Source organism: Oncorhynchus tshawytscha, unplaced genomic scaffold (assembly GCF_018296145.1).
Source record: "Oncorhynchus tshawytscha isolate Ot180627B unplaced genomic scaffold, Otsh_v2.0 Un_scaffold_4_pilon_pilon, whole genome shotgun sequence".
In the NCBI taxonomy this organism is placed as follows: Eukaryota; Metazoa; Chordata; class Actinopteri; order Salmoniformes; family Salmonidae; genus Oncorhynchus; species Oncorhynchus tshawytscha.
In genome coordinates, this window is record NW_024609834.1 from 1089610 (window position 1) to 1115004 (window position 25395).

At 45.6% G+C, this 25395-nt stretch overlaps 2 protein-coding genes across 2 annotated transcripts in view; both read left to right on the forward strand.

Annotated features, from left to right (window-relative positions):
• Window positions 1–17069, forward strand: part of LOC112263753 (RNA-binding Raly-like protein) — a 61822-nt gene extending 44753 nt beyond the window's left edge. The window contains exons 3-7 of the mRNA XM_024440312.2: window positions 6904–6954; window positions 13960–14129; window positions 14441–14554; window positions 15198–15349; window positions 15934–17069. Of these exons, the coding sequence (XP_024296080.1) occupies window positions 6904–6954; window positions 13960–14129; window positions 14441–14554; window positions 15198–15349; window positions 15934–15972 (526 nt within the window). The 3' untranslated portion in view covers window positions 15973–17069. The remainder of the gene's footprint in view (window positions 1–6903; window positions 6955–13959; window positions 14130–14440; window positions 14555–15197; window positions 15350–15933) is intronic.
• A 5851-nt stretch (window positions 17070–22920) lies between these two features.
• uraha (urate (5-hydroxyiso-) hydrolase a) lies at window positions 22921–25322 on the forward strand. Its single transcript, XM_024440664.2, has 4 exons — window positions 22921–23148; window positions 23474–23613; window positions 23913–24048; window positions 24284–25322. Exons 1-4 carry the CDS (start codon window positions 23074–23076, stop codon window positions 24371–24373), a joined length of 441 nt encoding a protein of 146 aa, XP_024296432.1. The 5' UTR covers window positions 22921–23073; the 3' UTR covers window positions 24374–25322.
• The last annotated feature ends 73 nt before the right edge of the window (window positions 25323–25395 follow it).

The window sequence follows — 25395 nt, forward strand, 5'->3', positions numbered from 1 at the left end:
ACCAGCTCACTGATTTTACACTAGGATCTGACTATTAGATGTTCAATGTTTCTTTAGATTTTTTTTTGAGGAATAGTTTCACCATGTTAAAACAAATCATTTCATGCAACTGTAAGGACCGACGCTGGAGATGAGAAGCAGTACAGGGAGTCAACATTTAATATAGCACAGACATTAAACAGGACAGGAACAGCATCGGCACTGTGTAACATAACGACATACGAACATTAACCCTGAAGCATTTGTATTGTGTAGGGATGTGTGAGTATATGCTGTGTGTCAACAGGGGGAAGTCTCAATGCTTACCACAGACAACACCGCCACCTTCCACATCTGCACGCACACACACATGCTATGCAACCAGCAAGGGGAGATGATTTGTAGCTAGCCATGTCTAATGGATTGCCGGGGCACTCAAGAAATAATGAAAATAAATGAATTAGCCTTTAGTGACCCTGCACTGCCTTTTAACACACACACAGCTGTAACGATGTACAGTACAATGAGGGTCGGGAAGCAAGTTCAGGACGTGAATACATTTAATAAATAAACAAACCCAACAAGAAACACGAACAGCGCGCCAACATGACAGAGGGAGTGACATATAAAGGGCAGGTAATCAAGGAGGTGATGGAGTCCAGGTGAGTGTCATTATGCGTAGATGCGCGTAACGATGGTGACAGGTGTGTGCCATAACTAGAGGCTGGAGGGGGAGCACACTGACAACAGCCCCTTCACTGAGCTTCCTCTCTTTCTCTTTCTCTCATGTTTCTACTCACAAACTCAGAGACCATTATGTCATTAAAGAGAACCAGTGTGTGATTGGTTTACTCAAGGTGGTTGTGTTGCTGTTGAACTAGGAAAAGAGACCCTTAATCTTAGACTTGGGACCACACAGCCACTCCACTGAATAGCAGGCTAATGATTGCTTTGCAATACTTGCAGTTAGCCACTGATTCCTTCCAAACCACTTATTGTTGAATTAGCGATTTCCAACTTGTTGTGTAATGTTTATGCCCAATGGCCTATGAGCACCGATACGTTGTATCTATAATTTCTCTTCATTATTTATCTTCATATGACAAGGATTGACAAGGATTAAAAAGGATTTGGCAGTAGTTTGTCGATTGGTTCATGATGATGACTGCTAGCTAAGATCAGTCCAATCAAAGCCACTGTAGATATAATGTGATTTGACGTCATTTTATCTGTGGCCAATGACCTTGAGCCTTCTTGGATGGGCGAGCTCTCCCTTTAGACTTGGTGGTGACGTAGTGTCTCCATGAGTGACAGAACACTGAGCCAATCACGGCGCAACGCTGTATTTTCTGTTGGCTTGCCCCACCACCACAGAAAGCACTGAGCTAGGCTGAAACACCTGCATTTTAGAGCTGCCTCACTCAAGAAAACAAAAAAGAGACCATGTTTGTTTTGCGGCTTTATTAACTAAATTATATATTTTTTGATGCTGCATTGTTGGCAAACTAATATGTGACACGTTTTTTTTTGTGCTAAATATGTGGGGCTCAAAACAGCCCCACCTGCCCTGAATGACGGGTCACCACTGTATGTGTAACAGGGTTGACGTGTTATGCTCGACCCACTCAGTTTTCACAAAACACCCAAAAATGTCCAAAAAGAGTGGAACCAGCTCACTTGCTTTTAAAACTAGGATTTGACTATTAGATGTTCAATGTTTCTTTTGATTAAATTGTTTAGAAAGGAATAGTTTCATCATACAGTATTAAAACAAGAGTTCAGTTCACATAACAGGGTTGACATTTTATACATTTTTACATTAACAAGAATCACTAATCACATGAAATAAATAATACTTTTCAGAAAGGACTTTGTCAGTGCAACAAAGCTTCCATTCCAGAGACCATTATGTCATTATAGAGACAATCCAGAGCGTGATTGGTTTACTCCAGTTGGTTGTGTTGCTGGATGAGTAGTGCTGAGCAATTAACCAACATTTTGCTAGGTATCTCTTTCTGAAAATACATGATATAAGTGAGTGATAGCTGGTATTCAGCAGTCATAAAAGTATGCCTTATTTACTTTGAAAAACTCAAAAATAGTGCTTTTGTCAGACAGCATAGGCAGCAGCTCTATGGAGATGAGAGGATGACTTGGAATTAAATAATAAAGTAATCAAATAAAACAAAAGTAATATGCACAGCTGAAATATTTTATTAAAGTAATGTGAATAAATGATGGTTAATAAGTGATAAGCAGTAAGTGGTCCTCACTACCATCATGGGACTTGTTTTATTATCTATTGTTACAGCATTCATCCCACATAACGCATAGTGCAATTAATGAAAAAATATATCATTTGAAACCGAAATCAAAAACGGTGATTTTTTTCTTCTTCATAGAATCTAACCAAAACCAAACCGACCTCAAAAAGCACTAATCGCTCAACATTATGTTGGTTCAGCGGGGACCCCATTTTTCAGCCAGAATTTCTGGGGACCCCATTCCCCCAAAATGTGAACCCACCCCACGCCAAATCTAACCTTAAACATTAAAACCTTAAAATTGGTACATTTAAAATTTTACATCAACAAATAACCTTCAATTCATTGCATTAAAAAATATATAAAAAATTGGCTACCCCATTGAAGTTCCCCCGTGACCCCACTAGGAGAATACCACTGATTTATGGTCTCACAGCAGTCATTTTGGTCATGGTGACCATTCTGGAGCAGGGAATCTGTCTTTTCACCAGGCAGGTGGTGTTGCAATCACAATGCCTCTCCGGAGTGCTCGGCTAAAAGGATGATGATACTGTAATGCACTATGTGGTCTCCTATGTTTTCAAACTGCAGAAAGGCACTAATACCTGACATGTCTGTCTGTTTGTCTCAGACTTGGTTGAAGAGTTTAGCCACTCTAATAACAGAAGATGGCTTGGATAATGGAAGAGGAAATGGAAATTGTTTTCTGTCCTGACTCTCTCTCTCTCCTCCCAGTGCTAAATGACACAGATTACCAACTAGAACATTGCTGCAGGGAGAGAAAATGATAGAGAAAAAGAGGGAGAAAGAGAGTTAGAGTGAGTCAGTCTGTCTTAGTTTTCCTGCTGTGAGAGTTTGGCAAATAGTTGTTATTTTCTTCCGCTCGAGTTCCCCATTAGGATACAGAGCCCCTCATCTGTGCCGGGGCCCGTGGCGCTGTTCTCTCTCCCGATTGCTCACGCCGTCTCTCCTCCCTGCCTGAGCACAGAACTTCTGTTGGCCTCCAGATCTGTTAGCTCATGGTGTTCTGCTGAGTACAGGGAATCTGCGGGTAGAGGTTGAGAGGTTGTGTTGTGTTCAGGTGGGTCCTATTAGCAGACTGAGTGGAAAGGTTCTGTTTGAGTTCAGTTTCAATGGTGGCTAAGTAGAACGGTTTTGTCAGGGTCTTGGAACTGCCTAAGTAGAGTGGTTTTGTTTTGGTTCAGTAGTACAACGCACATAAACCCTAATCCACACAGCCAACCCTGGACTGTGCAGACCCACACACACATTTGGACATGGAAAGAAACCTTCAACCAGAGTGTGCTCCCCTGCAGGGCATTGAGTTTCCATCATGTTGTCGTGTCTTTGGCTATGCCGGATCAAGTGATATGACATGCTATTCTATAAAATAATTTCTCCGTAATTGATATTACCTGATTGAGCTAATCATGTAAATGTAATTAACTAGAGAGTCAGGGCACCACGAAAGAATATTTATAGAGCTGTTATCTTCCGAATAAACTCTTAAAGACCTAGTAATATTTTACATCAATAGCAGTCAATATTAATCGTCATCTTAATTCAGTCTCATCTGAAAGTTGTAAATTCTTGGTTATCTGCACGAACCCTGGCTAACAAGTTGAATCAGCAATACAACATTGGGTTTAATTATTTATTTACTAAATACCTAACTAATCACACAGAATTACACATACACATAATTAAATCATAACTTGATTACAAATTACGTCATAAAGTAAAACGTCCCTAGCAGGCGGAACAGATATGACAGCGTGTTACACAAAAGAAAAGGGCTAGGTTTGAGTGAAAGAGCGGGAAGACTGAGGAACAAAGGGCGAAGCTGTGCTATCGTAAATACAGTATCTTATGCATTCTAAATTACCGCCCATTTGGAAAGGGAAAATGCAATAAATATTTACTCTGAGCTGCGCTTCGGTAGGTTGGGGGTAGATGGAAGGCCATGTTGCCCAACCGAGTCCTTTGTCCTTTGAAGAATGCCTCCGGTTGTCAATTGGATACATTGTAGTAATGTTGTTGTGTGATAGACGGAATACTCTGTCTGTTCCTTCCTACAACGGCTGTTGCTAACTCAACGGCTAGGAGGTATCACTTCTGTAGTGAATAAGAGTTCAAAGTTCATACCATTCGCAACCAAAGCTCACGCTGATGTTGGCTTCGTTCTGTAGTTATTATCTGAACCATTCTGACATCGGACCTTCGTCCTCACATCCTCGGAACAGGAGGTTATATTGTCGTCAAGGCTTTATATAGGAAGGGAGAGGAGGGCGTGTTTGAAAAGTTTTAAAGCCCATGTCCCTTCACAGGGGCGGGCCACTGATTGAGCAGAGCCCTACCTTATGAAAACCCAAATCTCTCATTTTAGAAGCTAAAATCACATTTCATCCCATCACAAATAATTTCGTATTCAAACATTTAAATTGAACAACAATTCCATGTGAATCCGATAACTCTGATGTGTAGACTTTCCACTGTAGAGTTTATGTCATCTTATCATTGATGAGAATGTCTCAGATGACAACCGAACTGACATCATATTCATTAAGTACCACCACATATGTTCAATTGGTCGGATTACCAGAATATAGTTCATTTCCCCCCACCTTCTGATGTTCCCAGAATCTCTATGTTAACCAAGGGTTTTGCAAATGTAACATCAGTAGGGTAGAGAGAGGAAAAAGGAAGTAAGAGGTATTTATGACTGTCATAAACCAACCCCCAGGCCAACATCATGACAATGTTAAATAGGGATAGCTGGAAACATAGATGTCTTCCATTTCACATGAAAGGCCTACCGGTATTTAGAATAATAGAAGCCTTTCTGCAAATTGATCAGACCTCGAGCTAAATCATAAAACACAGTTGGGGAAGAGCGTGATGAGATGTAAATGTTGACACTTATTACAGATTATTTGAAGATGGCAGAATATGGAGCTCAGAAAATCCAACTGTCTTCAGACGAGGGGAGAAAACCAGAAACATTTTGGGTGCGGGTAGCTGGAGGAGAATTCATTAGGAATTCACACACACCTCAGGTACACAAACACACACTTTTATACCAACACTGCTAGCTATCTCAACACTTCAGAGACAGGGTTGCTACATTCTGAATCACATTTACATACAGAGTGAGCAAAAGAAAGTGTGTGTGTATGTGTGTGCAGCACATCTGTCTGTGTGTACTGTATGTTTTTAGCTGTGAAAAAGGGTTACGTTTAGTCTCCTGCTGTACTTCCTGACATGTTTACTGATACATCACTTTCCTCCAGTCAACAGCATGATTACAGCACTGAGACTCACCAGCCCCCTGCAGAGACAGATAGGACAGAGGGGCTTTAGGTGTGTGTGTGTGTACGTGGGTGTGATTTTGTTTGTGTGTGTCATGTGTATGTCATGCATCTGTGTGTCTGCGTGTGTCTGGTTTGATCCATCTGTTTGAGAGAATGATGAACCATGCTGATACGATCTGTATCGCCCACGTACTGTATGCTACTCACCTTGAGGTGATCATGTATTACATTTAGTAGAGGCTATGCTGATCGTTCTATTTATGCAGTGTATTCATATACGAATTAGTATGGGTACATGAGTCACCTTTCAGGCACCTATAAATACAGTTCTTCTCTGGTTTAATGTTTTACAGAAAGCATAAGTGGAGGGTATTTGCTGTTTGTGTGTGTGTGTGTGTGTGTGTGCGTAGACTTCAGGGCTGGGGTATCAGTGGTCAGGCAGGGATTAAACACACAGAGAAATGCTGAGCTCTATTTAACTACACACCAGCGTATGAGCTACTTACCATCAGGCTTAGTGTCACTCCTCTCTCTGCCCTGGTCTGCTCTACACACCAAACCGTATAGGGTAATCTATAAACTACAACCTACAGCAAACTCTGCCCATATATTGTAGGCAAAGGTGTGAGCAATTTGAGTCTAATCAAACACACACAGAGATGCACAAACACACACACACACACACAGGCACATACACAGGTGGGTGCATACACACCAACAACTGACAGTCCAACTTCACAGTAAATGAGCTGGAATATGTAGAAGCACATAGAGTGCGCAGCCTGTGGTCATTGGTGCATAACACAGGACAATTTCTATGGATTTTCCACCTTGGGTGCTGTGGCACAACAATTCCAATGTCTTTTTCCAGCTGGCTAGAAATCATGAATAGCATATTCCTTCCAGTTGCCAGAGCCCTGCTCTAACTACGTACACACTATTCCAGCAGCCTGCTTACAGAGTGGAATATCTCTGATGGCACAGTATATTTAGCTCACCTAATAAGGAACAGATCTGAAAGGCTGCTTGTATCATAGATAGATGTTGTTTGATCTCTCAGTTTTTCATCAGCCTGTCTTAACGTTCTGCTCTCACAGGGGATGGATGACTTTGTGTGTGTGTGTGTGTGTGTGTGCACGCGTGTGTGTGTGCCGTGCGTGTGTGCGCCATGCATGCGTGTGCATGCATGTGTGTCAGTAACACCTCTGTCAGTCAGCTGTGAAGATAGTTGTGAGCCTTTGTGTCATGCCACTGTCAACTCACTGTCTCTCTGACTCTCTCCATCCCCCCTCCTCTCTCTCACTCTCTCCATCCCCCCCTCCTCTCTCTATCACCCTCTCTCTCTGCAGATCTGATTATGACCTGGACTATGAGTGCTATCAGGAGGACCTCTATGACAGGTACTGTCAGCCCGCTCTGCACAGCGCCTCTCACACAAACCCTGAATGTTCAGAGTCGGACAGAGGAAAAGTCTAAAAAACACACTTAACCCTCCTTGTGTCCCCTGTCTCCTGCTGGCCCTCTCCCTCCTCCCCCTCCCCCTGTCTGTCACTGAGCTGTCAGTCATGTGTCTCTGCTAACAGAGCTGCCTGTTACTGCCCACTAATCGTACCTTGGTAAATCTTCACTCCACTCGGCCTGGCAGGTGTTTGAGGCACACGTATATGAACGAACAAACACACACACACACACATACACTACTGTTCAAAAGTTTGGGGTCACTTAGAAATGTCCTTGTTTTTGAAAGAAAATGTAAAAGATTGTCCATTAAAATAACATGAAATTGATCAGAAATACAGTGTAGACATTGTTAATGTTGTAAATGACTATTACAGCTGGAAACGGCTGATTTTTAATGGAATATCTACATAGGCGTACAGAGGCCCATTATCAGCAACCATCACTGCTGTGTTCCAATGGCACATTGTGTTAGCTAATCAAAGTTTCTCATTGTAAAATGCTAATTGATTATTAGAAAACCATTTTGCAATTATGTTAGCACAGCTGAAAACTGTTGTGCTGATTAAAGAAGCAATAAAACTGGCTTTCTTTAGACTAGTTGAGTATTTGGAGCATCAGCATTTGTGGGTTCTATTACAGGCTCAAAATGGCCAGAAACAAAGAACTTTCTTCTGGAACTCGTCAGTCGATTCTTGTTTTGAGAAATGAAGGCTACTATATGCAATAAATTACCAAGAAACTGAAGATCTCATACAACGCTGTGTACTACTCCCTTCACAGAACAGCGCAAACTGGCACTAACCAGAATAGAAAGAGGAGTGGGAGGCCCCGGTGCACAACTGAGCAAGAGGACAAGTACATTAGAGTGTCTAGTTTGAGAAACAGACTCCTCACAAGTCCTCAACTGGCAGCTTCATTAAATAGTACCCGCAAAACACCAGTCTCAATGTCAACAGTGAAGAGGCGACTCCGGGATGCTGGCCTTCTAGGCAGAGTTCCTCTGTCCAGTGTCTGTGTTATTTTGCCCATCTTAATCTTTTCTTTTTATCGGCCAGTCTGAGATCTTTTTCTTTGCAACTCTGCCTCAATGAGGATCCCCAGTCCGGGGTCGGCGGCGAGGGTCCCCGCACCAGAGGAGGTGCCACCAAAGTGGGGCGAGCCAGCGGTGGAGCGGACCTGAGCCGCCGCGGATAGATGCCACCCAGACCCTCCCCAATAGGTTTAGGTTTTGCGGCCGGAGTCCGCATCTTTGGGGGGGTACTGTCACACCCTGATCATAGAGATCCTTTTTATGTCTCTATTTTGGTTTGGTCAGGGCGTGAGATGGGGCTGGGGGGGGATTCTATGTTTTGTGTTTCTATGATTTTCTATTTCTATGTTTTGGCCGGGGATGGTTCTTATTCAGGGACATTTGTCTATCGTTGTCTCTGATTGGGAACCATACTTAGGTACCCTTTTTCCCACCTGTGTTTGTGGGAAGTTGACTTTGTTTAGGGCACATAGCCTTTGAGCTTGACAATTTTTGACAATTGTTTTTTGTCGGCATCATTTTTATAATAAAAGAAAATGTACGCTCACCACGCTGCACCTTGGTCCTCCTCCTTCAACATCCTAGACACACACAGAGAGTTGCTGTGTGGCCTCTATAATGAAACCAGTCAGGTTGTAAGCCACTCTAACCCTAGCTGAATCTCTAATAATTATGAGTCAGCTTAAACTGTTCTAAGTGCAGCAGCTTACATTACAAGTTCCATTAAAGTTCAGGTTAGTTTTCTGTGGCTCACAGCAGATGTTGGGCCGTGGGTCAGGGTGGCTACATTACAGTAACTGAAGCATATAGAGAATTAACTGTAGGCTGGAAAACTGTCATTAAGTACCTGTTCACTTTCCAGCAGTACTGTACTGTAGATGGTACTGTGTTTTGACATGGAGCTGTGGGGTGTTTTCACTACAGCTCCAGCCGAGAGATCATGACCTCAGTTCAGATTCCAAGACAGAATTTGACAGTCAGTCCGGTTCAATACAATTAATTCAAGTTTAGTACGGCCCTGCCCAGTTCACAGTTGAATCCTGTTCAGTCCACTCCAGTCTTGCTCAATGACTTTCAGTCTAATGATCTCTGATCCCGTCGGATTCTGTCCATATCAGTCCGGTTTAGTCCAGTTCCGCATGGCTTAACCCAGGTCAGTCCTGTTCAGTCTGACTCAGTTTTGCCAAGTCCAGTTGAGTTCGGTTCTATCTGGTTCAGCATGGCTTAACCCAGCTCAGTCCTGTTCAGTCTGACTCAGTTATGCCATGTCCAGTTGAGTCCGGTTCTGTCTGGTTCGTCACCCAGGTCAGTCACTCAGGTAATTGCTGTGGGAGCTCTCCACCTCCCTCAGGCACACTGAAGGTGACATGGCTCATTCATAAACACAGCACTCAGCAAATCTGAATAAAGAGTGCTCTCTCTCACACACACAAACACACACTGAACAACCTTGTTGTCCTCTGTGTGAATGCACTCTGTGTGAGGCACTCCGATGCTGTAGATGTGAGCATGCACTGAAGAGTTGAGGACGTCCTCTGTGTTTGTGTTTCTATCCTCAGTTTAAACAAACATGCAGAAAGAAAATAAGAGAGTGTAAGGATGATGGTTAGAGAAACAGGCTGTCCAACATACAGATTACACCTCCATCTCTCTCTCTCTCTCTCACTCACACAGTATTGTACAGCTAACCTTTTGGGGACACACAATTCAGTTCCATTCAAAATCCTACTTTCCCTAACCCCTATCTCTAAACCTAACCATAACCCTAACCTGTACTCTTACCCTAACCCAAAAACCTAACCTTAATCCTAACCCTAAACCGTATCTCCTAACCCTAAAACTAACCATAGCTCCTAACCCTAATCCTTAACGTAATTCTAACCCTAACTCTAATTCTAACCTTAACCCTAAACCCCCTAGAAATAGCATTTGACCTCATGGACGAACAAGGGACGAACAAAATGTCCCAAGTTGGTAAAATATTTGTTTGTTTACTATTCTTGTGGGGACTTCACACACACACACACACACACACACACACACACACACACACACACACACACACACACACAGACACACACACACACACACACACACACACAGACACACGCACACACACACACACACAGACACACGCACACACACACAGACACACACACACACACACACACACACAGACACACACACACACACACACACAGACACACGCACACAGTACTGTAGCTGTGAGTTGACACTGTCATCCTTTCCTTGCACTTTGTTGTTTTGCCGTGCTCTGCATTTTTCTGTCTTCACAAAGGAAAAAACCCTCACCACTGATTTTCAATTTGCCTCAAACACGGTACATGATTTTGCCCTACGTGGCTGGCTAGCTCCATCAACAGCTTGTGTGTGTTAGTGTGTGTGTGTGTCTGCATCTGTTTGTGCGCATATGAGAAAATGTCTGCCACTACACACACAGATAACAGCTCTAGCAGAGACAAAGCCTCTCTTATAATATCTCTTCTAATCCACACACAAACACATGCACACGCACACACACTTACACAAACACTTAAACACACTCTCGCTCTGTTTTCTCTAATCCTCACACATCCACAGTCTCTCGTTGTGTTTCACGAGCTCCTATTCTCTGAAACTACACTTCAAAGTAGTTGTAGCAGCACGCTGTCTATCTCCCTCTGCAAACTCCACTAAAGGACTTTAAACTCCCATAAGTCTTTAGTCTCCCAGCGTCTCTGCTGAAAGGCAACGGTCCCAGCCCTCTCACTACGTTGGTGGCCAGTTGATATACTTCATGCACAGTGAGGTGGCTGTATCTGGTTATATACTGGTAATACATTCTCCTGAGACAAGGGAACTGAAGTGTGAGATAGATTTCAGTAAAGGGGTAACACACGTTCCTCAACTGAACACTAAAGTATTGTCTCTCTCAGCGACTTACAGCTCAATCACTGAACCCAAACTGACATCAACACCTCAAGGCTTCCCAACTGGCATCCTGTTTGCAGGTGGATTAAAGTGTGTTTCTCTCTCCTCAGCAGTCTGCCTGGAGCCTTACTGCAGAGACGGTGGCTATCTCCACACAGCCCTGCCTGTGTAAAGGCCATTCAGGCTTACTTAGACCTGTAAATAAACACTAACCAATATGTTCATGAGTCTCTGAGCACTGCTCTGCTGTAGGCTACACTCAGGGCACAGGAGAACAGGGCTATGGTTCCTGGTGTGGGTTTGTAGTGGTGCAGGATCTTCTTGGTGTGTATGGAGGGTGATGTGTCCTTCTCTCTCTTGCTTTCCTTCTTACTTTTTTTTCTCGAAACCTCCTTTTCCCCCTCCTCCTCCCTCTCAGTTTTTAAGAGCTGGAGCCAGTGCCCAGGTCTCTGTCTGTCTGGCTCTCAGCCCTAATTGCTCTCTGATGCTATAAGCAGATGCCATGTGAAAGGCATTCAGGTTGGAATGTGACTCAGTCAGTCCCACAGGATTGAATTAGGTGGCAGAACTTATTAAGAGGTTAGGATGAAAGCCCTTAAATACTGCAGACAGGAGCCAGGTAGGCAGTCCTTAAATACTGCAGACAGGAGTCAGGTAGGCAGTCCTTAAATACTGCAGCAGAGTCAGGTAGGCAGTGCAGACAGGAGCCAGGCAGTAAAGGCAGTCCAGTTAAATACTGCAGAGGCAGGAGCCAGGTAGGCAGTCCTTAAATACTGCAGACAGGAGCCAGGTAGGCAGTCCTTAAATACTGCAGACAGGAGTCAGGTAGGCAGTCCTTAAATACTGCAGACAGGAGCCAGGTAGGCAGTCCTTAAATACTGCAGACAGGAGTCAGGTAGGCAGTCCTTAAATACTGCAGACAGGAGCCAGGTAGGCAGTCCTTGTATAAAAGTTCCTGTACTTCATTTCAGAGTGGAAGACTTTCATTAAAGCTGTGGTTATAGGGCCTACAGGTTAACATAGGTCCCAGTCAAGCCGAGACTAAATTGACTTATGGTTGTTATCTGATTGGAGTGCTGACTCCTGTAAAGTGTGTGGTGTGTGTGATTGGCTAGCTCTGACCCCTCGGAGGAATCTGATTGGCTGACTGTGCTCCTGTGACCCTTTTCGGGGGTCTTATTGGTTAGTTTTTAGCCTTTACCAGTAGGTTGACATGTGTCCTTCCCCCTGGCTGATGATGGATGACCAGTGAGTGGTCAGGTCTCTCCAGGGAGGTAGTGGGGGAGGAGATCAATGACTCTCTTAATCAACATGATTAAAACACCACCTCTCTCTGTCACAGCCTCTGGCCTCTCCACACACACACACATAACATACACACACACATAATATACACTCTCCCATGTTTCTGTAACTGCTAAAAAGCGAGTGTGTGATACACTCTCTCCTGTCACCTGCTCCGCTGTGCTGCCAGAGAGCTTTTGATTGGCCCTGACAGAACCAATTAGATTTAGCTGTTGATAGGGATACGGAGCTAGGCGATGGGGGAACGAGGGAGGAGAGAGGAGAGAGGGGGACTGACAGTGGAGACTGATCCAAATCTAACTTCTGTCACATAGTAGATCTCTCCCCTCCTCCTCATCTCATCTCCTTTCCCATTTTCTCCTTCAATCCCTCCGTGCCTCTCCTCTCCTTCAATCACTCCATACCTCTCCTCTCCTTCCATCCCTCCATACCTCTCCTCTCCTTCCATCCCTCTCCTCTCCTTCCTTCCATCCCTCCATCCCTCTCCTCTCCTTCAAACCCTCCATACCTCTCCTCTCTTTCAAAACCTTCGTACCTCTCCTCTCCTTCAAACCCTCCATACCTCACCTCTTCTTCAAACCCTCCGTACCTCTCCTCTCCTTCAGTATGTTCAGTCATTAGTAGTCATTACACTCATTAGTCATTTGTAGTTTGTTTGTGTTTTGTCACATGATGTGGTGAGACTTCTATATCCAGTGGCACTGTTTTCTTCCTTCAAACCCTAATACTATCAAACCCTGGTTGTGTGAGGAGTACTAGGGTCTACAACCTGTAGGGTAATACTATAATGGTTGTGTGAGGAGTCACATGAGGGGTCTACAACCTGTAGGGTAATACTATAATGGTTGTGTGAGGAGTACCAGGGGTCTACAACCTGTAGGGTAATACTATAATGGTTGTGTGAGGAGTACCAGGGGTCTTCAACCTGTAGGGTAATACTATAATGGTTGTGTGAGGAGTACCAGGGGTCTACAACCTGTAGGGTAATACTATAATGGTTGTGTGAGGAGTACCAGGGGTCTACAACCTGTAGGGTAATACCATAATGGTTGTGTGAGGAGTACCAGGGGTCTACAACCTGTAGGGTAATACTATAATGGTTGTGTGAGGAGTACCAGGGGTCTTCAACCTGTAGGGTAATACTATAATGGTTGTGTGAGGAGTACCAGGGGTCTACAACCTGTAGGGTAATACCATAATGGTTGTGTGAGGAGTACCAGGGGTCTACAACCTGTAGGGTAATACCATAATGGTTGTGTGAGGAGAACCAGGGGTCTTCAACTTGTTCAACTTCATTCCCTATCTGAGAAATCCTCTGCCTCACCTTATCAGATACTATTTCTTCTTATTTTCTCACTTGTGTACACATTCTTTATGTGTGTGTGTATTCCCTCTGCTTGTCAGATCGTATTACACCATCCTGTCAACCCTCTCCCTCTGTGTCCTTCATCATAGGAGACATACATTCACAAATACACACACCCACGGACACATCCATCCAACCAGGTGATAGACATCACTGTCCATACACGCAAACACACACACATGCTTGCCTGCTCACACACTCACTCATAAACATCCTGTCACTGTACTTTTCTGACATGCGTACACATACACATCTAGTCACACTGACAATACTACACAAAGTACTGTGGTGTGTGGATGTTTCCCTCTTCAGGATGTATGACTACCAGCGTGTGCCAGCTTCCCTACCTCCCCTGTCCCAGGGACCTAGCCTGGCCAAACGACCCCGCTCCTCCTCCACTTCCTCTGGGCACAGACGCAGCCGAGACAGGCCCCCCTCCAAGAGCTCCAGAGCCCACTCCACCAGCTCCAACAGGGCCAAGTGTGAGTAATACACACACACTCACACACTACACTCAAGATGGTTCTTTCATTACAACACTTCTATAGCAGCCTCTTTCCTTAATGGATCCTAGCCAATCAGGTCGCATTATTAGCCCAAATCAACAGAGCAGAACCAATAGGCAGTGTGTATGCTGTTCTAATACCCACCCTCATCACCTTGATAGTCCTTATTACCAACACACTCACAGAAACTTGCCTTGGATCCTTTCCTTCCTTTTCTCCCCCTCTCTCATTCTCTATATCTCTCCTCCCCCTTCTCACTCCCTCCCTCAACCTCTCCCTACTTGTAGTGAGAATGGAGGAGCTGCAGGTCATTAAGAGGGAGCTGACTCTGATAAAGACACAGATTGACGGGCTGCTTGACAACCTGGACAGGATGGACACACAGAGGCAGGACCACACAGGTGAGACAACCAATCAGAGAAAGAGACAGAGGAGTGGACAGGTGAAATAGGAGTAAAGCATGATAGGGGAAGCCACAGTGTGTGCTTTCACCTGTCCGGTTCTTACGAATCAGCGAAGAAGAATGACAGTGAGAAGTACAGAGATGGCGAAAGAAGGCTTATAGGAGAATAAATACAAAGTCCTACAGGGAAGTGTTGTAGCTGCTGCTTCCCTCATGTGGCCACATGGACAAACTGCATCTTTGTCCTTTCTACGACAAACATACTGTACCGACAAATAAAAAAAGAAATGTGTGTGTCATCTCATCCTTTCTATCTCTTATCTGTACACGTTGCCTTTGGGTGGTTGACTGATCTCATCTCCGCATTCATTTATTCCAACGTAAATTATGATCCTCCTCCACTACTGTACCTCATCTCTCCTTTCTGTCTCCCTCTCCCCTCTCCTATTTCTCTCTCTATCGCCACATCTCTCCCTCATCCTGTCATTCTTGTTCTCTCCTCTCATCTGTCAAATCATGCATTGCAGTTGACCATCAATGGTTTAGATTGAAAGTAAAAACAGGCACACCAACACTGATCTGCCCTATAGAGGGAACTTGTGTTCACTCCTATTCACTCCCTCTCTCTCCGTGTTTTTTAGGGTCTCCCGTGAGGGAGGGCAGCCTGGCCGGGTCACCGTACTCCCCCTCCGCCAGCAGTGGTGAGCGCTCCCCCTCCCCCCTGTCCCCCCCACGCCGCTGCATCCAGAGAGAGAGCCCCGAACTGGGGGAGGCCAGCGACGATGATCACACGGTAACTGGCTTGATGTCTGTGTGTGGAGAATCTCTGAATGTGAGTGGGAGTTCTTTCTCCTTGTCTCTGAGCGACATGAAGGCCTAAGCATGTCCTATGGTTGGCTGTGATTTAGCAGCTGTCAGTGTGATTTGGCATGCAACAGAAATAGTGCTTATCTCCACACACAGAAACACACACAAACACAAATACACACAAAGAGAACACTGACAAGAGCATCAAATCCATAGCCATTTTGAGTAATAAAAACAAATCAATAGCATGACACTTGAAGATCTCATTCTGGGTTCATCTCACCCACACACAGTTCACACTCATAACTGACATGCAACTCAAACACACAAAGAAAATCTGAGAGTAAAAGCAAGAGAGAGAAAGAAAGAGAGACTGAAAATAGGACAAATGAAAGCTGGACAGGATGCTCTTACCCTGACAGATGAGTGGGTGTTTATATAGAAGACTATTATCCTCCAGACCTTCCTCATCACTGTGTATAATCACCCTGGAGAGGGGAGCCTTACCTGAACAAAACACTCTTTGGTGTTTTGACACACTGTTGCTGATTGAGCGTGTGTGTGTTACAGATGAATAACCACAGCTCTGACCCTGAGGACGAGATGTGAGGATGGAAACAGAGAAGAAACGGAGGAGCGTCAGATATAGAGGAAGAGAATATCTGTCTTGTCAAGAAGTTACCATGCCAACAACTGATTCAGAGGCCCCACTCCTGTCGAACCAACCAGTTACATTGTATTCTACATCCACATATACATCAAACAGAAATACACTACTACACACACCACTTTGTGTTCAGAGTTAGCCTCTTTAGGTTCTAAATCATCTATTCCTCCTCTCTCTGTCTGGTAAGGGCAGATATTGTATGTGTGAACAGCACACACACACAGACACACAGGCACACACACACACACACTGTAATTACAGTTTATCAGAAATCAACTCCATGTATCTCCCTTGGCTATTCCCCACTGAGATCAGCTCACCACACCACACACACACACACACACACACACACACACACACACACACATTTTATCTGTAGAGTGTAATTATTAACCAGAACAGGAAGGTGAAATAATTTCCATATTTATAATTTTCTTACGCTCTTTTTAGCACGTCTTCATATTTTCCTGAATAACATTCTGATTACCAATCCGTATAAATTTTACCTGCATATTGAGAGACTGTTTTTAAAAGAAAATGAGCATACTATAGATATCGCAATCATAATTTTTCAGTATCATATCACTACCAGAGCATGAATTCATCAGTTTATACTTGTCCATCAGTTAAAATCCCCCCTTATGTCTGTGTAATGTTATCTCCTGCTGTATTACTACCTGTCTGTATTAGGTATGAGGAGACAGAAGCCCATCTCTTCCTCTATGTACCTGGCGCTATGAGCTGAGGAGAGGCCCCGGCCCGGTCCATGTGTAATATTGTGTATTACTGTAAAACTTTACTGTATTAGGTCAGCTGTACGATTTTAATCCATCATTTTGTTTTAGGGTTTTTTATTTGTTAATGTTTTTTAAAGCGAGAAGAAAACAATAATTGTTTTATTATAATTCTAGTGGTGTTAGATGTTTTGTTAGTTCTGTTTGCATTCATGACGAAGCCAAGTGGAAACACTACTCACACTGTCACAGTAGTAAAGGTATTTTCATATTGATTAAAAACACCTCTGGGAGTGTTTTCTTTATCATTGTGTGTATGTGTATGTGTGTATGTGTTTGGTTTTACTATCCTTGTGGGGACCAGAAGGAAAATTTGGACAAGTGGGGACATTTCGCCAGTCCCCGCAAGAAAATAGGTTATTTTAGACATGGGGGTTAGGAGTCAGGTTTAAATTTATGGTTTGGGGTTAAGGGTTAGGGAAAATAGGAATCAGTTGCTTGGTTCCCGTGTCTGTGTGTGTAATAAAGGGAAACAGGATCAAAGGCAATGCTGTAGTGTGTGTAACTAATGCTGACTGAACAACAAACATTGTGAAGCTCAACATCAGACACAGCGGAACTTGTGTAAACTGTGTGTGTACAGTATGTGAGTGTTACAGAGAGGATGGGGAGAGCAAGATGCTTTTTCTCTCTTTATTCGCCAAGTACATTTACACAAACTCAGAACTTTACTTGATGATATGGTGCTGCAGCTGAAAGTGATAGACAACATTTAGAGACAGAATACAGACAGTGTGGTTTCAACAAGGTTTTACATAGAGTACATTTGGAAAGTTTTCAGACCCCTTGACTTTCTCCACATTGTGTTACTGTAACGGTTTTCTTGTGTCGAAGGAAAGGCGGACCAAAATGCAGCGTGGTTATTATTCATGGTTCTTTAATAAATAAACTATACATGAATAGACTAACAAAACCAATAAATGTGAAAAACCAAAACAGCCCCATCTGGTGCACACAAAGAGACAGGAACAATCACCCACAAAACCCAACACCAAACAGGCTACTTAAATTTGGTTCCCAATCAGAGACAATGACTAACACCTGCCTCTGATTGAGAACCATATCAGGCCAAACACAGAAACAGACAAACTAGACACACAACATAGAATGCCCACTCAGATCACACCCTGACCAACCAAAACATAGAAACATACAAAGCAAACTATGGTCAGGGTGTGACAGTACCCCCCCCCCCCAGGGTACGGACTCCGGCCGCAAAACCTGAACCTATTTGGGAGCGTCTGGGTGGGCATCTGTCCGCGGTGGCGGCTCTGGTGCTGGACTTGGCCCCCACTTCACCATAGTCTTAGTCCGCCCCATTGTCCGCTTGTGAGGCCTCCTAACCACGGCGACCCTTCTAAATGACCCCACTGGACAGAGGGGCGGAAGCTCGGGACAGAGGGGTGGAAGCTCGGGACAGAGGGGCGGAAGCTCGGGGCTGAGGGGCACTGGCGCCTCTGGGCTGAGGGGCACTGGCGGATCCTGGCTGACTGGCGGATCCTGGCGGCTCCTGGCTGACTGGCGGCTCCTGGCTAACTGGCGGCTCCTGGCTAACTGGCGGCACTGGTGGCTCCTGGCTGACTGGCGGCTCCTTGCAGACTGGCGGCACTGGCGGCTCCTTGCAGACTGGCGGCACTGGCGGCGCTGGGCAGATGGGAGGCTCCGGCAATGCTGGAGAGGAAGGCTCTGGCAGCGCTGGACTGAGTAGCTCTGGTGCCTCTGGAATGAGGGGCTCTAGCGCCTCTGGACTGAGGGGCGGGAGCTCTGGCAGCGCCGAACAGGCAGGAGACTCCGGCTGCTCTGGAGAGGAGGAAGGCTCCGGCAGCGCTGGACAGGCGAGGCGCACTGTAGGCCTGATGCGTGGTGCTGGCACTGGTGGTACTGGGCCGAGGACACGCACAGGAAGCCTGGTGCGGGGAGCTGCCACCGGAGGGCTGGAGGTGGAGGTGGTACTGGATAGACCGGACCGTGCAGGCGCACTGGAGCTCTTAAGCACCGAGCCTGCCCAACCTTACCTGGTTGAATGCTCTCGGTTGCACTGCCAGTGCGGCGAGGTGGAATAGCCCGCACTGGGCTATGCAGGCGAACCGGGGACACCGAGCGCAAGGCTGGTGCCATGTAAGCCGGCCCAAGGAGACGCACTGGGGACCAGATACGTAGAGCCGGCTCGATGCTCACTCTAGCCCGGCCGATACGCGGAGCTGGTATGTACCGCACCGGGTAATGCACCCGCACTGGGGACACCGTGCGCTCCACCGCATAACACGGTGCCTGCCCGGTCTCTCTCTCGCCCCCGGTAAGCACAGGAAGTTGTCGCAGGTCTCCTACCTGGCTTCGCCACACTTCCTGTGTGCCTCCCCCCAATACATTTTTGGGGATGACTCTCGGGCTTTCATCCACGCCGCCGTGCTGCCTCCTCATACCAGCGCCTCTCCGCCTTCGACCGCCTCTTCTTTGGGGCGGCGATATTCTCCAAGCTGTGCCCAGGGTCCTTTTCCGTCCAATTCGTCCTCCCATGTCCATTCCTCCTCGCGCTGCTCCTGCTGCACCTTGGGGCAGCGACACTCCCCTGGCTTTGCCCAGGGTCCTCTCCCGTCGAGGATTTCTTGCCAAGTCCAGAAGTCTTTATATCGCTGCTCCTGCTGCCGCTGCCTGTCACCACGCCGCTTGGTCCTGTTGTGGTGGGTGATTCTGTAACGGTTTTCTTGAGTCGAAGAAGAGGCGGACCAAAACGCAGCGTAGTTATTATTCATGGTTCTTTAATAAAGAAACTATACATGAATAGACTAACAAAACCAAGAAATGTGAAAAACCAAAACAGCCCTATCTGGTGCAAACACAGAGACAGGAACAATCACCCACAAAACCCAACACCAAACAGGCTACCTAAATATGGTTCCCAATCAGAGACAATGACTAACACCTGCCTCTGATTGAGAACCATATCAGGCCAAACACAGAAACAGACAAACTAGACACACAACATAGAATGCCCACTCAGATCACACCCTGACCAAACAAAACATATTGGTCCTCTGATCCTTTTCGCCTCTCCTCTTCGGAAGAAGAGGAGGAAATCCCTGACAGAATCACCCACCAACCAAGGACCAAGCGGTGTGGTAAAAGACAGCGACGACAGCAGCAGCAGCAGCAACAACAGCGGCCAGCATCACAGGACTCCTGGACATGGGAGGAGATACTGAACGGAGAGGGACCCTGGGCACAGGCTGGGGAGTATCGCCGCCCCAAAGCAGAGCTGGAGGCAGCGAAAGCTGAGCGGCGGCGATATGCGGAGGCAGCACGGCAGTGCGACAGGTACGAGAGGCAGCCCCAAAAAATGTTTGGGGGGCAGATGAGGTGTGGTACTAAGCCAGGTAGCAGACCTGAGCTCACTCCTCGGGCTTATTATAAGCAGCGCATTACTGGTCAGGCACCGTGTTATGCGGTTAAGCGCACGGTGTCGCCAGTACGTGCCCATAGCCCGGTGCGCTATAGGGCAGCCCCGAGAGTGCCATGCGAGTGTGGGCATCGAGCCAGGGCGTATGGTGCCTGCTCAGCGGGTCTGGTCGCTGGCACGCAGTTTTGGTCCAGGTTATCCTGTGCCGGCTCTGCGTGCTGTGTCTCCGGGGCGCTGGGAGGATGCAGTGCGTCCTCTGCCTGCGCTCCGCTCGTGCCGGGCAAATGTGGGAGTGGAGCCTAAGGGAGAGGTGCGTGTAGTGAGCACTAGATCTCCCGTGCTTACCCACAGCCCGGTTCAACCTGTGCCTGCACTGCACTCTGGAGGGTCCGGGCTAAAGTAGTTGTCCAGCCTGGGGAAGTGGTGCCAAGGTTGCGCACCAGAGCTCCAGTGCTCCCCACGGCCCGGTCCTTCAGGTGCCTCCTCCTAACACCAAGCCTCCTGAAGGTCTCCCCAGCCTGGTGGTTCCTGTGGCAGCCCCACGCACCAGGCTGTCTCTCTGTCTCCTCCCTGCAGGTGGTCCCGCCTGTCCGGCGCCGCTGCCGGAGCCTCCCGCCTGTCCGGCGCCGCTGCCGGAGTCTGAGGCGCCAGAGCCCCTCAGCCCAGAGGCGCCAGAGCCCCTCAGCCCAGAGGCGCCAGAGCCCCTGCCCCTCTGTCCCGAGCTTCCGCCCCTCTGTCCCGAGCTTCCGCCCCTCTGTCCCGAGCTTCCGCCCCTCTGTCCCGAGCTTCCGCCCCTCTGTCCCGAGCATCCGCCCCTCTGTCCAGAGCTTCCGCCCCTCTGTCCAGAGCTTCCGCCCCTCTGTCCAGAGCTTCCGCCCCTCTGTCCAGAGCTTCTGCCCCTCTGTCCAGAGCTTCCGCCCCTCTGTCCAGTGGGGTCATTGAGAGGGGTGGCCATGGTTAGAAAGCCAAGGAGGCGGACAATGAAGCGGACTAAGACAATGGTGAAGTGGGGTCCGCGTCCCGCGCCAGAGCCGCCACCGCGGACAGACGCCCACCCAGACCCTGCCCTATAGGTCAAGGTTTTGCGGCCGGAGTCCGCACCTTTGGGGGGGGTACTGTCACATTCTGACCTTTATTTCCTTTGTTTTGTATTTATTTAGTAGTATTTGTATTTATTTAGTGGTCAGGGCGTGAGTTGGGTGGGCAGTCTGTTTGTTTTTCTATGATTTGGGTATTTCTATGTTTCGGCCTAGTATGGTTCTCAATCAGAGGCAGGTGTCATTAGTTGTCTCTGATTGAGAATCATACTTAGGTAGCCTGGGTGTCACTGTGTGTTTGTGGGTGATTGTTCCTGTCTCTGGGTTTGCACCATATAGGGCTGTTTTAGGTTTTCACACGTTTCTTGTTTTTGTAGTCAGTTGTTCATGTGCACATTTATGTATTAAAAGAACCATGGACACTTACCACGCCGCATATTGGTCCTCTGATCCTTTTCGCCTCTCCTCTTCGGAAGAAGAGGAGGAAATCCCTGACAGTTACATTACAGCCTTATTCAAAAATGGATTAAATAAAACATTTCCCTCATCACTCATCACGCAATACCCCATAACGACAAAGCAAAAACAAATGTTTGTAGTGTCAAAGCTTGTAGTGTCATACCCAAGAAGACTCGAGGGTGTAATCACTGTCAAATGAGCTTCAACAAAGTACTGAGTAAAGGGTCTGAATAGTTATGTAAATGAAATGTTTTTATTTATTTTTGCTAACATTTCGAACAAAAACTGTTTTTGCTTTGTCATAATAGGGTATTGTGTGTTGATTGATGAGGGGGAAATCTAGGTAATCAATTTTAGAATAAGGCATAACAAAATGTGGAAAAAGTCAAGGGATCTGAAATCCTCTGAATGCACTGTACATTATATATATCTAGCTTCTAAACTGGATTGAAAGGAAAATCAAGCAACTCATAGAGCAGATGTTTTTAAGCTTGCTCCCCTGTGTGGAGCAGTGTTGGGATGTTTTTAAGCTTGCTCCCCTGTGTAGAGCAGTGTTGGGATGTTTTTAAGCTTGCTCCCCTGTGTAGAGCAGTGTTGGGATGTTTTTAAGCTTGCTCCCCTGTGTAGAGCAGTGTTGGGATGTTTTTAAGCTTGCTCCCCTGTGTAGAGCAGTGTTGGGATGTTTTTAAGCTTGCTCCCTGTGTAGAGCAGTGTTGGGATGTTTTTAAGCTTGCTCCCCTGTGTAGAGCAGTGTTGGGATGTTTTTAAGCTTGCTCCCCTGTGTAGAGCAGTGTTGGGATGTTTTTAAGCTTGCTCCCTGTGTAGAGCAGTGTTGGGATGTTTTTAAGCTTGCTCCCCTGTGTAGAGCAGTGTTGGGATGTTTTTAAGCTTGCTCCCCTGTGTAGAACAGTGTTGGGATGTTTTTAAGCTTGCTCCCCTGTGTAGAGCAGTGTTGGGATGTTTTTAAGCTTGCTCCCCTGTGTAGAGCAGTAGGCATATGTTATTCACCCTGACTGAAACGATGTTAGGCTACACAAGTATGCTAATAATGACATTTAGGCCTACAATCCTCACTTTTATCATTATTAAGGACTTATCTAAAGTGTGCTAAAACGCACTTTGACCCAAGCCTGTTTCCAAAAATGTTAAAAGGCCAATTGTTACTGGGATGTTTGCATACTCTTAACCATTAACAAATGCTGATGTCCCTCCCAACGAGACATGTAAATTACAACAGCAAACAGCAGCCCTAGTCATATGAATATCCTCGTGAGTTTTGAACTTGTGCTTAAAATCTGTTACAGTTAATTCACCGTAAATGTCATACTTTTCACTAGAGGGGGAAACTGGTTTGGGATGACTTTGAAATCAGCGCGCATGAGTACCAGCCGATTACAGCACATAAAGGATCATCTTTTGGACGAATACACGGTAGGCTAATATATTGCTTTTGATTTTCAGAAATAGTGTTTTAACCGAAATTATTGGCATGTGACATTCGTTTGTCTGCAGGATTGTAATGAAATTCAAGAAAATAATAAAGCGAAAGTAAAAGATGGGAAAATATAACAAATGTTGGGTTAGTTCATCTCATAGACATTAAGCGTTCAGCTAGGCCTAACTTCTATTTTAACCTAAATAATAAATAATTTATAGGCTACAGTTAGCCTACAGCTTTCTGTATATAGTGTGCAAAATTACAGTAGCCAAATGTCCATAATATTTACTCACTATGCTGTCGGTGTATGCGCTGTAGTGTGCAGAGATGGCAGCTCCATACAGCCCCCTGACCACTCACGTCCTGAACACCGGGATGGGCGTCCCTGGAGCCCACATGGCCCTCAGCCTGCATCGCATGGATCCCTCCACTTCACTCTGGAACCTTCTCACCACAGGGTAACCTCACCACAGAGAGTGCTGTAGCACCAGTTAACATAGACATAGAATGGAAATTAACACAATAATTTCTTAGCAGCTCCATAATAATCAATATAATAGACAAATACACATTTAGTAATTGTTTTATCAATTTCAGATTCACCCCTACAGCCTCTTTCAGTAGGGCTGCATAATATTATCAAATATGAATATATACCAGTAGTAATGTTAATGAGCCAAGGCTTATTTCAGGATCACATCAAACCAATGTCCACTGTATTCAGTATTGTATATAATTTTAAATAATTTCTTCTCAGGACTACTAATGATGATGGGCGCTGCCCAGGGCTCATCACCAGAGAAACTTTCACTCCAGCAGTGTACAAGATGCGCTTTGAGACGGGCCAATACTGGGGGAGTCTGGGAGAGACCTCTTTCTACCCATACGTTGAGGTTAGTTGAAGACAGTCTTCAATGCTTTTATCATAAAGAATGTGTGCATTTAAATGTATGACAGTTGGACATACGTATAAAGTTAGACATGAATGTGTCTTTATATCTACAGAATCAGCTTCTGTTTATTTCCTTGTCAGCTCTGCGAGTGCTAACTGAACGGTAAATGTTTCGGTAGCTCCGATTGATCGGCTGAGTGGTTACTAACACATTGGTGGTCTGTGTTTATCTGCAGATAGTCTTCACCATAACGGACCACAGTCAGAAGTTCCATGTTCCTCTGCTCTGCAGCCGCTTCTCCTACACTACCTACCGGGGGAGCTAGAGAGTCTGTCACTCACCCCCACTCACCATCTCTCACCTGGGCCACATTCAGTTGTCAAACGTTGTCTATTCTCGGTTAACCCAGAACTAATGTCTTGCGTAATTGTCAGATGCTTGATTAAGTTCCGGGTCCATATGTTTTAAGGGAAGAGATCGGAACCGGAACGAAGATCTCCACCCTTCTCTCTTTGCAAGTTACGGGCAAGTCTATGGTTTAAATATCCCCTCCCCTTCCAAAATTTGAAAGATGCTAACACCTGTGAAATCGTCATTAATCCAAATCACCTGAACTAATGCTGCTCATTATCTCACTCATCCCGTTTTATCATGCCAGATCTACAGAACCATTTATGTTTATGAAGTCTGTCCACGAGAGATTAAACATTGTTGAATGTTGCAGATAGAAATGCCATGACCAGAGTTGACATGATTCCTTGTTCTACATGTCAGATAGAAATATGTTATGTAGAATAAACATCTGAACGTTCCAAAACGTGGTGTCCTGCTGAACGCGCCCCTGGCTGACTGTGACCCGAGACCTGTCACCCGGGCCTATTCAGGTGGTTTAAAGTCATCCTTCAGTTATTGTAGGTAGAAATGTACCTAAGAAAGCACTCTTGTCTAATACTAGTTATACTGTTATAGTTATTGAGTACAGAACACAAGAACAGTATCCTTTATGTGGTACATTTCTACCAGTAACAGTTGTTATCCTGTCATCCAAGGCTCTCAGAGATCCCAGTCATTTGTTTCACTTGCCTTTTTGGACCAATCGATGATAGCAAACACTTGTTTTTAATGTTTGATCTGATATTAACAAAATGCCTAAGCTTTATTGGACAGTGGGGTTGTGATGTGTGCCATTACCTTCAGAATATTGATTACCCATTTTTGTGTCCTGAAATTCATTTTGGAAAATCTAGATAGCAAAATAAACAATTACAATCTTATGTTTATGTATGACTAATTTAATTATATTTTATGTTGTAAGTGTGACTGGTTGATGGACAGGCCTAAACTGTC